Raw genomic sequence first — 13602 nt, 5'->3', positions numbered from 1 at the left:
CTTTCCTCGATTTCTATTATTAAATACAAACACAGTGCTTACTTGAGATCATAGAGAGAGCAGCTGGCAGATAGAGACACAGGGTCCGGTACAAGCTTCATCACAATGCTTTCCTCGATTTCTATTCTCTCCAGAGGATCCACGGAGACTTTGAGCTGCCCGCAGATCTTGTTTGAGAAGTTGACGATATTGTGCCAACCTCGAATTGACGGGAGACCTGTGAAAGAAATTAGAATAGGATAGAATAAACCTCATTTATACTGTCTAGGATGAGGCTGAAAATTAAGTGACCTCTAGATATCACTCGGAAAAATATAGGAAAAGGAAATTAAAAAAAAAACCGTAGCTTGTGTAACCCCAGCTGGTCGATCTCAAAATCAAATCATCAATTCTTTGTGGTGAAGCAGAACTTTTCCACAACTTTTGTGGGTACCACAGCGTTACTAAATGCCACCTTTGTAATCAATTTCCATATTTCAATCACATCATTTCTAAGTGCCTTCTTTACTATTAATTATCACTCATCTATTTTTTACCACTAGTAATGCCGCCACTGGACGCTACCAGCTACTCGCTTGTCCTCTTGAGGCTGAGAGTACCCCGAACTCCAAGCACAGAGCCGAAAAAACTTCGGCTCCACCAGGAATTGAACCTGGGGCCTCTGGCGTGCAGTGTGATACCTACTCACTCGGCCTAAGTTTGATTACCTGTTAGTAGAGGGGCCAAGCTGATTTTTACAAACCCGAGCACATGATCGGAACTGGGATCTCGGCCTGTGAATTCGTTGACCTTGGCCTTGTACCAAACAACTAGGATTAGATATTCCTTCTCCTGAAAAAAAATCATATAGAAACACATCATGTCAATTCAATCTACAATCTTCCTACCCAAAGGTCCGTTCCCATTTACTGTGAGTTTTTTCCCCGATTGTCCTGTAGAGGCAATGTAGTTTAAATGAGTATTCCCACTACACACGACACGATTTTTTTTCGAACGACACAAAATATCCTTGTACGTAATGTAAGTTAAATTAGTGTTCCCACGATTTTTCTTCCGAACGACAAATGAGAGCCAAGAGCTCTATGCTCTATGCTCTTGGCTCCGTAAATTAGAGCCCCCTCACCCCGCACCGTTTTTTTTTTTTTTTTTTTTTTTTTCGAACGACACAAAACATCCTTGTAGGTAATGTAAGTTAAATTAGTGTTCCCACTACGCACGATTTTCTTCCGAACGACAAGGGGGAACTAAAGAGTGGGGTAGAGAGCATAGAGCACCGAGCACGTAGAGGGAAGCGAAACTTTTTTTCCAAGAGGTTTGACAGAGGGAACTTTAACTGCTATGGTCTTATCGTCCCGAAATCGAAGAGAGAAGGAAGACAGGATAGGAGAAAGCCAGCCGTTCCGAGAACGAACATTATCCCATCAGGATAAAATCCGCCCCGTGCGGGAATCGAACCCACGGCCTAGCGCTTACAAGGCAGACGCACTACCAACTAAGCTAACTAGGCTGGAAAGCGAAACTTTAACCACATACAAATGAGAGCCAAGAGCTCTATGCTCTATGCTCTTGGCTCCGCTCTGTTTTCAACCTAAGAGGTTTGATAGAAGGAACTATTTGTAAAGGTGTTTGCAAAGGAAGATACGATACTCGGACAGTTGATGTGACGTCATCATGTACGGGAGCGTATAGCGTGACGTCAGAGTTTAAGATTTATCGGTATATTTTTTAAATTGATTTATCTCGGGATCTAGAAGTCGCAAAAGAAAAATTTCCCAATTCATCATTTTTTCTGCCCTTTGACTTTAAAACCTCACCTAAGTCAGCGCAACTGGTCTTTTACCTTGTATAGTAGAGAAGTAGGGATCTTCGTAGTCAGTCGTACATCATAGATCGGACTGACAGATTTGATCACCACAGGGGACATCCACACATACTGACTGTCATTGGCAACATTCTCAATAGTAACATAAGTGGTTGGCGCCACATTTCTGCCATCTATGGAAACCAGGGGCAGATTCTGGGCCTGCTTGATTTTGATGCTGGTAAACAGGGTGGCATTGCGAAGAGAGTCGCCGTAGTTCCGCCCCGGGCGGGAATCGAACCCACGGCCTAGCGCTTACAAGGCAGACACACTACCAACTAAGCTAACTAGGCTGGAAAGCGAAACTTTAACCACATACAAATGAGAGCCAAGAGCTCTATGCTCTTGGCTCCGCTCTGTTTTCAACCTAAGAGGTTTGATAGAAGGAACTATTTGTAAAGGTATTTGCCAAGGAAGATACGATACTCGGACAGTTGATGTGACGTCATCATGTCCGGGAGCGTATACCGTGACGTCAGAGTTTAAGATTTATCGGTATATTTTTTAAATTGATTTATCTCGGGATCTAGAAGTCGCAAAAGAAAAAGAAAAATTTCCCAATTCATCATTTTTTCTGCTCTTTGACTTTAAAAGCTCACCTAAGTCAGCGCAACTGGTCTATTAACTATTACCTTTTTTTTTAGTTAAGCAAGGTCCATAGAAGGAACTATTTGTAAAGGTATTTGCAAAGGAAGATACGATACTCGGACAGTTGATGTGACGTCATCATGTACGGGAGCGTATACCGTGACGTCAGAGTTTAAGATTTATCGGTATATTTTTTAACTTGATTTATCTCGGGATCTAGAAGTCGCAAAAGGAAAAGAAAAATTTCCCAATTCATCATTTTTTCTGCTCTTTGACTTTAAAACCTCACCTAAGTCAGCGCAACTGGTCTTTCTTGTTTAGACTGCTGGGGTAAAGGGACTTTTCAGTCCTATTCGGGCAAGATAAACAAGGTATATTCTATTCTATTCTACCTTGTATAGTAGAGAAGTAGGGATCTTCGTAGTCAGTCGTACATCATAGATCGGACTGACAGATTTGATCACCACAGGGGACATCCACACATACTGACTGTCATTGGCAACATTCTCAATAGTAACATAGCTGGTAGGCGCCACATTTCTGCCATCTATGGAAACCAGGGGCAGATTCTGGGCCTGCTTGATTTTGATACTGGTGAACAGGGTGGCATTGCGAAGAGACTCGCCGTAGTGGGTGGTATTGTACAGGTTGAAGTGAACGAGTGAGGTGGTTAGTTGAGACGGTCCGACGGTGGGCTGAACGAATGAGTCACCCTGGAAAAGTGAGAAGAAATAATCAACAGCCTATTACTTTATTACTTACTTATCTGTTTCCAAGGCTTCTCAAATGAACGTTAGATGGTGTTCTTCCAGAACTCTGAAACTTTGATGGCTGCTGGGGTACACAGGTCATCTCTGGTCCTTGCTTTTTTTTTTTTTGCCAATGTTGATACAGTTAAAACGTAATTTATTAAAGAAATCCTTCTTTCTTCTCAATCTAAACTTTTTACCAACTGATTGGCAAATCTTCAAACCCCAACAAACTTTCCCTATCAACAGGACTATTGATCTCGGGAAGTCGGAATGCAGATATCCGTGCAACCCATATTCTAAACATAGACCCTTAGAAACTTTGAACGATCGGGAATCGAACCCGGGACCTCCCTCCGGTAATAATTTGCTATCTTTATGTCTCACCTCGTTTTGATTGACATGTTGTTGTATAGTTTTGACCAGTGTGTTGTCCATTTCATTATATTTCCAATAAGTACTCCTGTCACATCCCACAGTTTCATTTAATTCCTCTCGAATCTCACTCATCTCTTCTTTAACTAGAACGAAATCGTTTCTCTTCATCTCATCGACGATCACGATGGAATTTTCAGCTCGATTGATTTCGTTATGTTGTTCGTTTTCGTTATATCGTCTGTTTTCTTCATAAGATCTGCCGCTTTCGATATATTCTTGATTGTTTTCGTTATAATGTTTGCTTTTTTCATAAGATCTGCTTCTTTCGTTATAGTTTTGATTGTTTTCGTTGTAAGCCTTGCTGCTTTCGTTATATTCGTGTGAGTTTTCGTGATAGTCTTGACTGTTTCCGGTATATCCTTGATTGGTTTCGTTAGGGCCTAGTCTACTTTTGCCATATCCTTTGTTATTTTCGTGATAGTCTTGGTTATTTTCATTAGAACTTCGTCTGCTTTCAGTATATCCTTTAAATCCTTCAGAAGTGCTATTTTCATAGCCTTTGTTACTTTCACTACATTCCTGACTGTTTTCTTCAAATGTTCTTTCATCCATGTGAATTGTATCGTGTTCCATATGGCCACTGATATCTACATCATCTTCAGAACAATCATCACTGACTAGATCATAGGTTCTATTCGCATACGTTTCACTTTCATCTTCATTGACAGTTTCTTTAGCATGTTCAGTTCCATGTTCATTTAGATTGGTAGTTGCTTTAGTACCAGACTTAGTAGTTCTCCCAATTATTTTGTTTGGTATTTCTTGCTCACTAATTGAATGATCAATTTGTTCACTTGTATTACCTTTACCACCATATTTGGTAGTTCTTCTATTTGTATTACTATTTGGTATGTCTTTATCATTTTTTGAATCGCTGCTAAATCTTTCATTTGTGTTACTATTTGGTACAAGTTCATCATTTAAATAATCATTATTAGGACTTTTATTTGTTGTACTAGGTGCTTTACTACTATTAGGCGGATATTTATCGCCCAAAGATTCACTGTGGATTCTTTTATTTGAGTTACTGTTTGCAGTGACTTCATCATCTATTGTTAGATCAGTGATACCTTGTTCAAGTCTATTTATGGTGTTAGTTTCAGTTCCCTTAGGTTTGACAAGCCTGTAGGTTTCTTTAATTTGTATTCTGCCACTTCTTGTTTCGCTTTTGCTTCTCTGAGTGGTGTCTGGTGTTTTAAATGAAGGTTTTGAATTGTTTTCTTTGGAAGCTTCAACGTTTTTGTTTTGTTCATAAGTGTTGCTGGAATATTCTTTTTTGCTGGAATGTTGGTTTACCGGCGTGTTACTGTTATTGGAATAAGTATTATTGGAATGTTGAATATTGTTTGAATAAGTATTGCTATAATCTCTACTATTGTTTGAACAAATATTACTGGAATGTTTGTCGTTTGAACAATTATTGCTAGAATCTTTGCTGTTGTTCGAATAATTTTCGCTGGAATGTTTAATGTTGTTTGAACAACCGTTGGAATGTTTACTATTGTTGGAATAATTGTTGCTGTAATGTTGACTGTTTGAGCAACTATTGGAATGTTTACTGTTTTCGCCATATCTATTATCACTTTTGTTTTGGCTCGAACATTGTGTGACTTCTATAGAGTTTGTAATTTCCATCTGACTAATTTCATTACAAACATCATCTGTTAGATCGATAACCGAGCTGTCATTGGCATATCGATTGGTTTGGTTACTATTTTGGTAGTTATCTTTTTGGCTTGCTGACTGGTTAGTTCCTCTGGAAGCTGAGGCGATTGATTGGTCAAGAGGTTATTTCTATCTTGTGCTGGTGCAACTTTCGTGGCCGAGTGGGTATCACACTAGGCTTGCACGCCGGAGGTCCCGGGTTCGAAGATTTTCTTCGGTTCTGTCCTTGCGTGCACTCAGCCTCACGAGCACAATTGAGTAACTCATTTAATCGAGTAGCGACCAGTGGCGGCATTACCAGTGTCAAATAGTGATACGAATAGATGTAATTTAATTCTAAAGGGGACACTAGACTCACTAGAGCTAGAGTAATGCTGTGATACCCACAAAAGTTGTGAAGAAGCTCTCTGCTTTACCTACATTTATTAAAAAAAAAAAAAAAAAAATTCTTTCCAGAATCTCAATTCAATTTTACAAAGCAGGACATACTGGGTTAACAAAGGCTATATATCATTTTACAAATACAAAGCGTACAAGATTATAACAAAATACGAAAATAATAATACAAAACTTAGGAATGAGGGGGGATGATTATAAATGGGGGAGGGGACTTGCACAAATTATTTACAGCAAATAGAAGTTGGGCTACAGTATATCATATTTATGTATTTCAAAATTGGGGACTTTTTAAAACCATAAATTTAGGACCTTTTCCTAAATTTAGAACCTTTCCTCTAAGTGTAGTTCCTCTTTCCTGAATGTAGGACCTTTCCCTGAAGTTACTTGTCAACATCTTCGCCCAAACTGGCTGCCAGATAGGCCAGCACATTCTGCCCCGTTTCAGCCACCACAAGCTCCACAATCGCCTTTCCCTCCTCTCCCTTCGCCTTTCCTTCCCCTCCCGTGAGACTTTTCACCTTCAAATTCACGCTCGACCAATCAAACGCGACGAACGCTTTCCCGAGTTTAGGACCTCTTCGGTCCCTACTTGTCAACATCTTCGCCCAAACTGGCCGCCAGATGGGCCAGCACATTCTGCCCCGTTTCAGCCACCACAAGCTCCACAATCGCCTTTCCCTCCTCTCCCGTCGGCTTTCCTTCCCCTCCCGTCAGACTTTTCACCTTCAAATTCACGTTCGACCAATCAAACGCGACGAACGCTTTCCCGAGCGCCCCAAGCGGAGATAAATCGAACTCACCGGGCGGGAACTGGCAGCGCTTGGCCACAGGCGGGATCCTATCCGTGCGAAGGTCGGCGGGACACTGACGGAACTCCGAAGCATCACTGACGTTCCCGTAGTCGATGAACCGCACTCGGCAAAGATCGGCTGAGCTCGGCTCAACTCGGGCCCGATAGTAGAGCCCGTCGTCTTCGAATCTGCACACGTAGATTTCGTTCAGTCGCGCTTCGGCCGTGGGCACGAGCGGATGTGTCTTGTCCGTGACGTCACCCAGGGCGTCGCCTATGTCTTGCAGGGTTTGCGTGTCCGATTCGAGGTGAAGATAGAAGTCGTCTATGGACGAACAGTCGACGATGTAGGCTTCTTGATCTGCCATCTCGTTACCTGTAAGAGTAAGACGCGGTTAGTCCAGTGGAAACGCCCTTGCTTTGCTCAAGGTTCGAATCCCGCCATCGACAAAAAATTGTACTCTACTAAGATCTTATCGTCCCGAAAGCGAAGATAGAAGGACGACAGAATAGGAGAAAGAAAGCCGTTCCAAGAAGGAACCTTATCTGTTTAGGATAAAAACCGAACTGGGTGGGGATCAAACCTGCGACCTAGCATTTAGCTGGCTTTCTCCTACCCTGTCCTTTCTTGGATTTCGGGACGATAAGATCTTAGCAGTTACACTTCCCTCTATCTCACCTATAGGTAATAATAAAAATTAAAAAAAAAAGTGGGGGAAAGCATCACCTACCTGCAACGATAGTCGTATCTCCCACACAGGACACAAAGGTCTCATCGAGCGACGTATTGGCCACTCCATTACTGGCGACCTCAGGCGACTCTGAACCATTACTAGCGACCGGTAGCGGCTCAGAACCCTCGGGGGTAACTTGCACCCCAAGGGACACTGTGGTCGGGAGCGGGGTTACTTGGACCCCGCTGGACACCTTGCTTGGGGACGAATTGGGGTCGGGGGTGTTCACGATTGGGTCTGATTTGGAAGGCGCTGTTTCGGGGTTTGTAGGCGTTGAGTCTGATTTGGCAGCTACTGATTCCACTTTTGCAGCCACTGATTCTGATTTTGTAGCCACCGATTCCGATTTTGCTGCCAACGTTTCTGATTTTTCCGCCAACGTTTCTGATTTTTCAACCAACGTTTCTGATTTTTCAGCCAACGTTTCTGATTTTTCCGCCAACGTTTCTGATTTTTCCGCCAACGTTTCTGATTTTTCAGCCAACGATTCTGAGTTTGCTGCCAACGTTTCTGATTTTGCAGGCACCGATTCCGTTTTTTTAGCCAACGTTTCTGAGTTTTCAGCCACAACTTCCATCGTTTCCGATTCCGAAGGCATCTCCGGTTGACCACTCTCAGTAATCAGCTCCCCTCTATCCATGATTCCTTCTTCACTCAATTCCACGACCAGCCCATCTTCCTCCTCTCTCACGCTGACTACCGTGAGCTCACGCTGTCCCTCTGTCCACCTCGTGAGGTCAGAGGGGCTGACTAGGCCCGTGCAGTGATGGGCTAGGGCGCCAATGTGGCTGAGATCTTCAGTAAGCTGCTTGAATTGAGTGCACGGGTGAGTGTCTCCGTAATCTATACGACGTACCTGAGGGGAAAGAGAAAAAAAAACTTAAATTAGTAATCTTTATAAATAAAATCTGGTGTGAACATCACACAACTTTCCTTATCCTATTGAATGATGCTTATTTTGAGTGTTCTTGTTCTTATACCCTAACTTTTACAATATCTCTAACCGTTTAGTCGATATAGCTGAAAACCGCCAAAAAACGGTCGATAACCGCCAAGAAGCGGTCAAAATGCCGCCAACCGCAGCTTCTATCTCAACCAAACGTTTTGAGTTGCATCCTTGTCACATTTGTGAACTACATACCAAATTTCAAGTCTCTAGCAGTCTAGCTCATACCGTTCCCGAGATATTGTTAAATTACACCGAAAAGCGCCAAAAAGCGGTAAAATGCCGCCAACTGTTGCACCGATCTTGACTAAAAGTTTCGTGTCACTTCCTTGTCACATTTGACATCTACATACCAAATTTCAAGTGTCTAGATCTTACCGTTCTCGAGATATTTTGTTTACAGACAGACACACGGACCAATGGCTGAAACTTTGGATTTAGGCTCTAGGGACCTCAAAACGTGTTTTGGCACTAAAATCTGACCATCGAAAATTTGACCCGATTACATTACTTTCCTTCCTATAGGATAAGGAAAGTAAAAAAGTACCAAACTGCCTTTTCCCTACTTCTTTTTTTTAATTTAAGTAAGGGTCTTTTTATAAATTGGAATTTTATTTTAAAAATATTGTACCAAATAGATACATAAGACCTTGTTTAGACTGTGGGAGTAAAGGGACTTTTCAGTTACATTCTGGCGAAATGTTGATACTAATATTTCACGCCTCGGCTGGGATTGAACATACTTCCTTCTGATTAGCGTCTTGACCACTAAGCCAGTCCAGTATGAGCCATTGCGCAGTACTTACCTCAAATCCAGTGTCTAGATGCTTAGTGATGCGCACACGATACCATGCGCCTGCGCAATGTCCTGCGTATATGTCACCTATATCAACATCAGACACTGCGCAGTACTAGGGGCTTAGTGCGCAGTACTTACCTCAAATCCAGTGTCTAGAGGCTTAGTGATGCGCACACGATACCACGCGCCTGCGCAATGTCCTGCGTAAATGTCGCCTATATTAACATCAGCGGCGGAGAGAGGTTTGAGGGCGCTTAGTAAGGAGTTGATAGATTCTAGGATGGTTGTGTCTTTGATTACACGTACGTAGAAATCATCCGGACATACCTGAAATATCAGCAAATACCTTTGAGTTTTGAATACCATTCGTTCTCGGAACGGTTGGCTTTCTCCAATCCTGTCTTCCGCCTCTTTTCGATTTCGGGACGATAAGACCTCCGTTGTTACAGTTCCTTCTATCAAACCTCTTTTTGTCAAGTCAGACCAAAATCAAGCAGTTTAAAATCGGTTTTAACTTTTTGGCTGTTTGGCTTCGATATAAACGATATAAATAAACTGTTTGGCTTCGATATAAACTTTCGGATTTTTGAGTGATGAGTGTTTCACCGCCGTTTTCATTTCGTAGCAATGAAACAACTGCTACATTAGAATTAGACGCGTGTGGTCTGTGTCGTAGGATGCCCATCCCGTAGTATGTCCCTCATCGGGATTTAGAAATTTTCAGCCAATCAGATTGCTTCATCCAGTTAAACTTAAACTGAGTTCAAGCTGACCATTAGGTAAACTTCGTACAAACAAAACAATACCGTCTTCTTCTTTTTCTTCGCCTTTTCCCGTGTACAGACGGGGTCGGCGTTTTTCGTCAGCCTCTCTCTCAATCAACAAACAAAATAGTACAGTAAATAATATTAAAAAGGTCGGAGATCACTTACCGCATGCGTCACCGTCACCCTCTGTCCTGCCAAATCCTTACTGGGCGCCTCCGACAGGATCGTATCGTTCAGCGTATCCTCTTCTTGCGCATGCGTTTCGCCCGCATTCATCCGGCTATGCGTTTCTCCGCTCGCTGCGTTAATCTCGAGCAGCATGCGGTTCACATTCACACCGTCCGTCGTTCTAAGAACGACGCGTGCGGGATCGTCGTCGGAGATGGCCTCGATGTGGAACTGGCCCGTGACCAGGAGGTCCGTGAGTTTGCGCACCGCTGCGTCACACCAGATGCATGCGGTGTCCGTGGCGAGTTCGCAGTGTTTGACCACGCTCGGCATGGCTCGGATGTCTTCGGGCAGCTCACGAAGTTCGGACTGGGAAATGAAGAAGAAGGTGGCCTAGTTAGATCGGAAGGTAGCGTCTGGACCAGTAAGTGCTAGGGTTTTTTCCCCTTCAATAATTACTAATTTTTGGATAAGACTCTGAGGTTGCGGGATTTGACTCCCATCCAGGCCGAACATTTTTACTTAGTACAGACTACACACTTCGGCTGTTTGCCTGAGCTTCGCTGCTCTAATAACATTTTTAGAAATCAAACTCGGAATGCCATCGCCAGCCTAGCGCTAGGTCACGGGTTCGATTCCCACAAGGGCGGACGTTATCCTAAACAGTTGAAGTTCGTTCTCGGAACGGCCTGCTTTCTCCTATCCTGTCCTCCTTCTCTCTTCGATTTCGGAACGATAAGACCTCAGTTCTTCACAATTTCCTCTATCCATCTTCTCTTGAAAATAATACCAAACAATTAAAGTCTTTCGTACATTTATGCGAGAAGTCCTAGAAAGCGTCTGGTTTGACCACTCGTGCGCGATACCACGCCTCATCCAGAGTGTATTTCGCCGCTATCACGTCCCCAACTTGAACTTCGCCTAAAAAAAAAGAAAGGGAAAGAAAGAAAATCTAATAAATATACTCTAACTTCCATTAAAAATAAACAAAAGGACATCAGGCCATGCGTCCGGTGTTGCCAGACGGACCTGGGTCGCCAGGGGCGGCAAGTTGGCAACAGCGCGGGGCAGCCGGCGGAATTCAGAGGCGACGCTTGTATTTCCAAAATCTATGAAGAGGACTTGGAACGCGGCCGTTGGGGGTTCGCTGCTTGTGGACGCGGCGCTTTCTGGTTTGACCACTCGTGCGCGATACCACGCCTCATCCAGAGTGTATTTCGCCGCTATCACGTCCCCAACTTGAACTTCGCCTAAAAGAAAGGGAAAGAAAGAAAATCTGATAAATATACTCTCAACTAAGAACTTCCATTAAAATAAACAAAGGAATGCTACGCATAAACGCATAATACAAAGGTCATATAATATTATGACCTTTAGTATGGGTAATCTAACTTTAATTTGAAGATAAGTGATCCATCCTTAAGATATTTCATATTAGTTGTAATCTTATTGGTGGATTTCACCAACCTTCTTTCCAGCCTCAAACAGCCCGTTAGCTTAACAGCCCTGTTAAGCCAATACAAATTAAATGGAACTTAACTGGCTGTTAGCTTGACGGGGGTTCTAATGACTGAATAAATATTGGTGAAATCCAAGATTAGTCATTTATTATTAAACTGTGGATCATTTAACATGTATTGTACAAATTACCTTCCGATAGAGGCGCGTTCGTTTCTATCACATCCGTCACCCTGTATATCTCGTCCAGTGCCTCCTGATCCACATACTGGATGTAGAAATCCTCCGGGCTGTTCACATGCGTGACGACCACCCTGTATGTCTTGGGCAGCGCGAGCTTCTCCTCAACTAGAAGGTCCGCCACAGATTCCCCCTCAATGGTGAGTTCTATACACGGGACCGGCGCGTAGTCTAGTATTTTCGCCTGCGGGGTGTTTTCAAGCGCTAACGCGTCCAGACGGTCGATTGCCGCTTGCGACCACGCGTCACCCTCAGCCGGTACGACAGGTAGCGTACACTTAACGCTATACGGCGGAATTTGCCGCAGCGGATAGTCCAACTTGCGTATCTCCGGCACAATATCCTGATTGCCGTAGTCGACGAAGAGCGCGCGGAACTCTGCGTCCAGAACGCGCGCGCGATACCACTGCGAGTCCTCCGAGAATTTACCGAGACACAGCTCCTCGCACGCGCCAAGGATGGGGAGAGTGCGGGACGCGTAATCCTGTAGGCGGGCCTGCAACGCTTCCTGCGCCTTCTCATCGCAGGCGAGCACAACGGAAAGGTCCGACGGGGAATCGAAGCTCATCACGGTCACCGGCACGGAGCCTGCTCGCAGCCAGCGCAGCTCCTCGCACGCGCCAAGGATGGGGAGAGTGCGGGACGCGTAATCCTGTAGGCGGGCCTGCAACGCTTCCTGCGCCTTCTCATCGGAGGCGAGCACAACGGAAAGGTCCGACGGGGAATCGAAGCTCATCACGGTCACCGGCACGGAGCCTGCTCGCAGCCAGCACGCGATGACTGACTCGGCCGGGGCGAACACGTCCTCCCCGCCGCTTGGTTTCGCGACCCCGCTGAGAGTCAGTTTCTCCGCGAGAGAGCCGTTCTCCCCGGTCAAATTGACGAGCCAGCCTGCTTCCCCTCGTGCATACTCGACGGTGAACTCCTCCTCGCAGTCCGCTAGGGATTCGTACGACTCTAACGTCAGTGGGAGGGTAGCGGGGAGACAGAACGCGGGTGGGTAGTAGTGAGTCGGGTCTAGGGGTCGCAGGTTCGAGACCGGGAGAATCTCGTCGTTCCCGTAATCTACGTAGGACACGCGTAGCTCGGGCTCTATAGTGGTGATTCTCGCACGATACCTGAAACACAGGGATAATTATTTATTTATTTAATCTTTAGATATAATAGATACATAACATACCTACATGATTCTCCTAATATTGTACCTTCTATGAAGTGGTACAGACTTGGCAGCACATAGGAGGCTGGGGCTAGGGCTCTCTAACGCGGGTAGATCAGTGGCAGAATAGTAACCCTTGTTAAATAAACCCGCTCAATCTACATACCAGGTATCAAAGGCTACAGACTTGGTAGCACATAGGAGGCCGGGCTAGGGCTCTCTAACGCGAGTAGATCAGTGGCAGAATAGTAACCCTTGTTAAATAAACCCGCTCAATCTACATACCAGGTATCAAAGGCTACAGACTTGGTAGCACATAGGAGGCCGGGCTAGGGCTCTCTAACGCGAGTAGATCAGTGGCAGAATAGTAACCCTTGTTAAATAAACCCGCTCAATCTACAAATAATAATAATAATAATAATAATAATAATAATGATGATGATAATAATAATAATATTAATTTAAAAAAAAATAGTTTCAGGGTCTAACCTAGCTTACCCAACACACTTTGGAGATTTCGTTCTATACAGAGAGGAAACTCTTTGGTAAAACTTACGCATGGGATTCAAATGGTATTTTCCTTTACTTTCAAAATTTCACAAAAGTGTTATTTTTACTTCCATTTTATCAGTTTATAAAAAAGATTTCTTATTCTAATCCTATGTATTTTGTAAAATAATGAACTATAGATACATAGATAGACTGATTGACCGAGAGACTGATTGATTGATTGATTGATTGATTTATTTATTTATTTATAAATTGATTGTTTACATACCAGGTATCAAAGGTTACAGACTTGGCAGCACATAGGAGGCCAGGGCTAGGGCTCTCTAACGCG

At 43.8% G+C, this 13602-nt stretch overlaps 2 protein-coding genes across 2 annotated transcripts in view; both read right to left on the bottom strand.

The window, feature by feature from the left end:
* Positions 1–20: 20 nt before the first annotated feature.
* On the bottom strand, positions 21–5419 carry LOC103517612 (probable serine/threonine-protein kinase clkA). Its single transcript, XM_026829644.1, has 4 exons — positions 3586–5419; positions 2842–3162; positions 708–831; positions 21–217 (listed from the first exon to the last, which is right to left on the bottom strand). The coding sequence occupies exons 1-4, from the start codon at positions 5269–5271 to the stop codon at positions 39–41; spliced, it is 2310 nt and encodes a 769-aa protein (XP_026685445.1). The 5' UTR covers positions 5272–5419; the 3' UTR covers positions 21–38.
* An 838-nt stretch (positions 5420–6257) lies between these two features.
* Positions 6258–13602, bottom strand: part of LOC103517615 (maternal protein tudor-like) — a 23540-nt gene continuing 16195 nt past the window's right edge. Inside the window, exons 7-10 of the mRNA XM_026829643.1 lie at positions 9902–10129; positions 9108–9296; positions 7222–8080; positions 6258–6866 (exon numbers count right to left, since the gene is read on the bottom strand). Coding sequence (XP_026685444.1) covers positions 6286–6866; positions 7222–8080; positions 9108–9296; positions 9902–10129 — 1857 coding nt within the window. The 3' untranslated portion in view covers positions 6258–6285. The remainder of the gene's footprint in view (positions 6867–7221; positions 8081–9107; positions 9297–9901; positions 10130–13602) is intronic.

The sequence above is a fragment of the Diaphorina citri genome, unplaced genomic scaffold, assembly GCF_000475195.1.
Source record: "Diaphorina citri unplaced genomic scaffold, Diaci psyllid genome assembly version 1.1 scaffold1909, whole genome shotgun sequence".
Taxonomy (NCBI): domain Eukaryota; kingdom Metazoa; phylum Arthropoda; class Insecta; order Hemiptera; family Psyllidae; genus Diaphorina; species Diaphorina citri.
Note: the sequence above shows the minus strand (reverse complement) of the source record. Positions and strands in the feature narration are given on the sequence as shown.

Coding starts and splice junctions, on each gene's coding strand:
- LOC103517612 (XM_026829644.1), bottom strand. CDS start 5,271: ATGGAAATTACAAACTCTATAGAAGTCACACAATGTTCGAGCCAAAAC. Junction 832..2,841: donor CTACTTCTCTACTATACAAG/GTAGAATAGAAT, acceptor ATTTTTTTTCAG/GAGAAGGAATATCTAATCCT. Junction 218..707: donor CTTGGCCCCTCTACTAACAG/GTAATCAAACTT, acceptor TTTCTTTCACAG/GTCTCCCGTCAATTCGAGGT.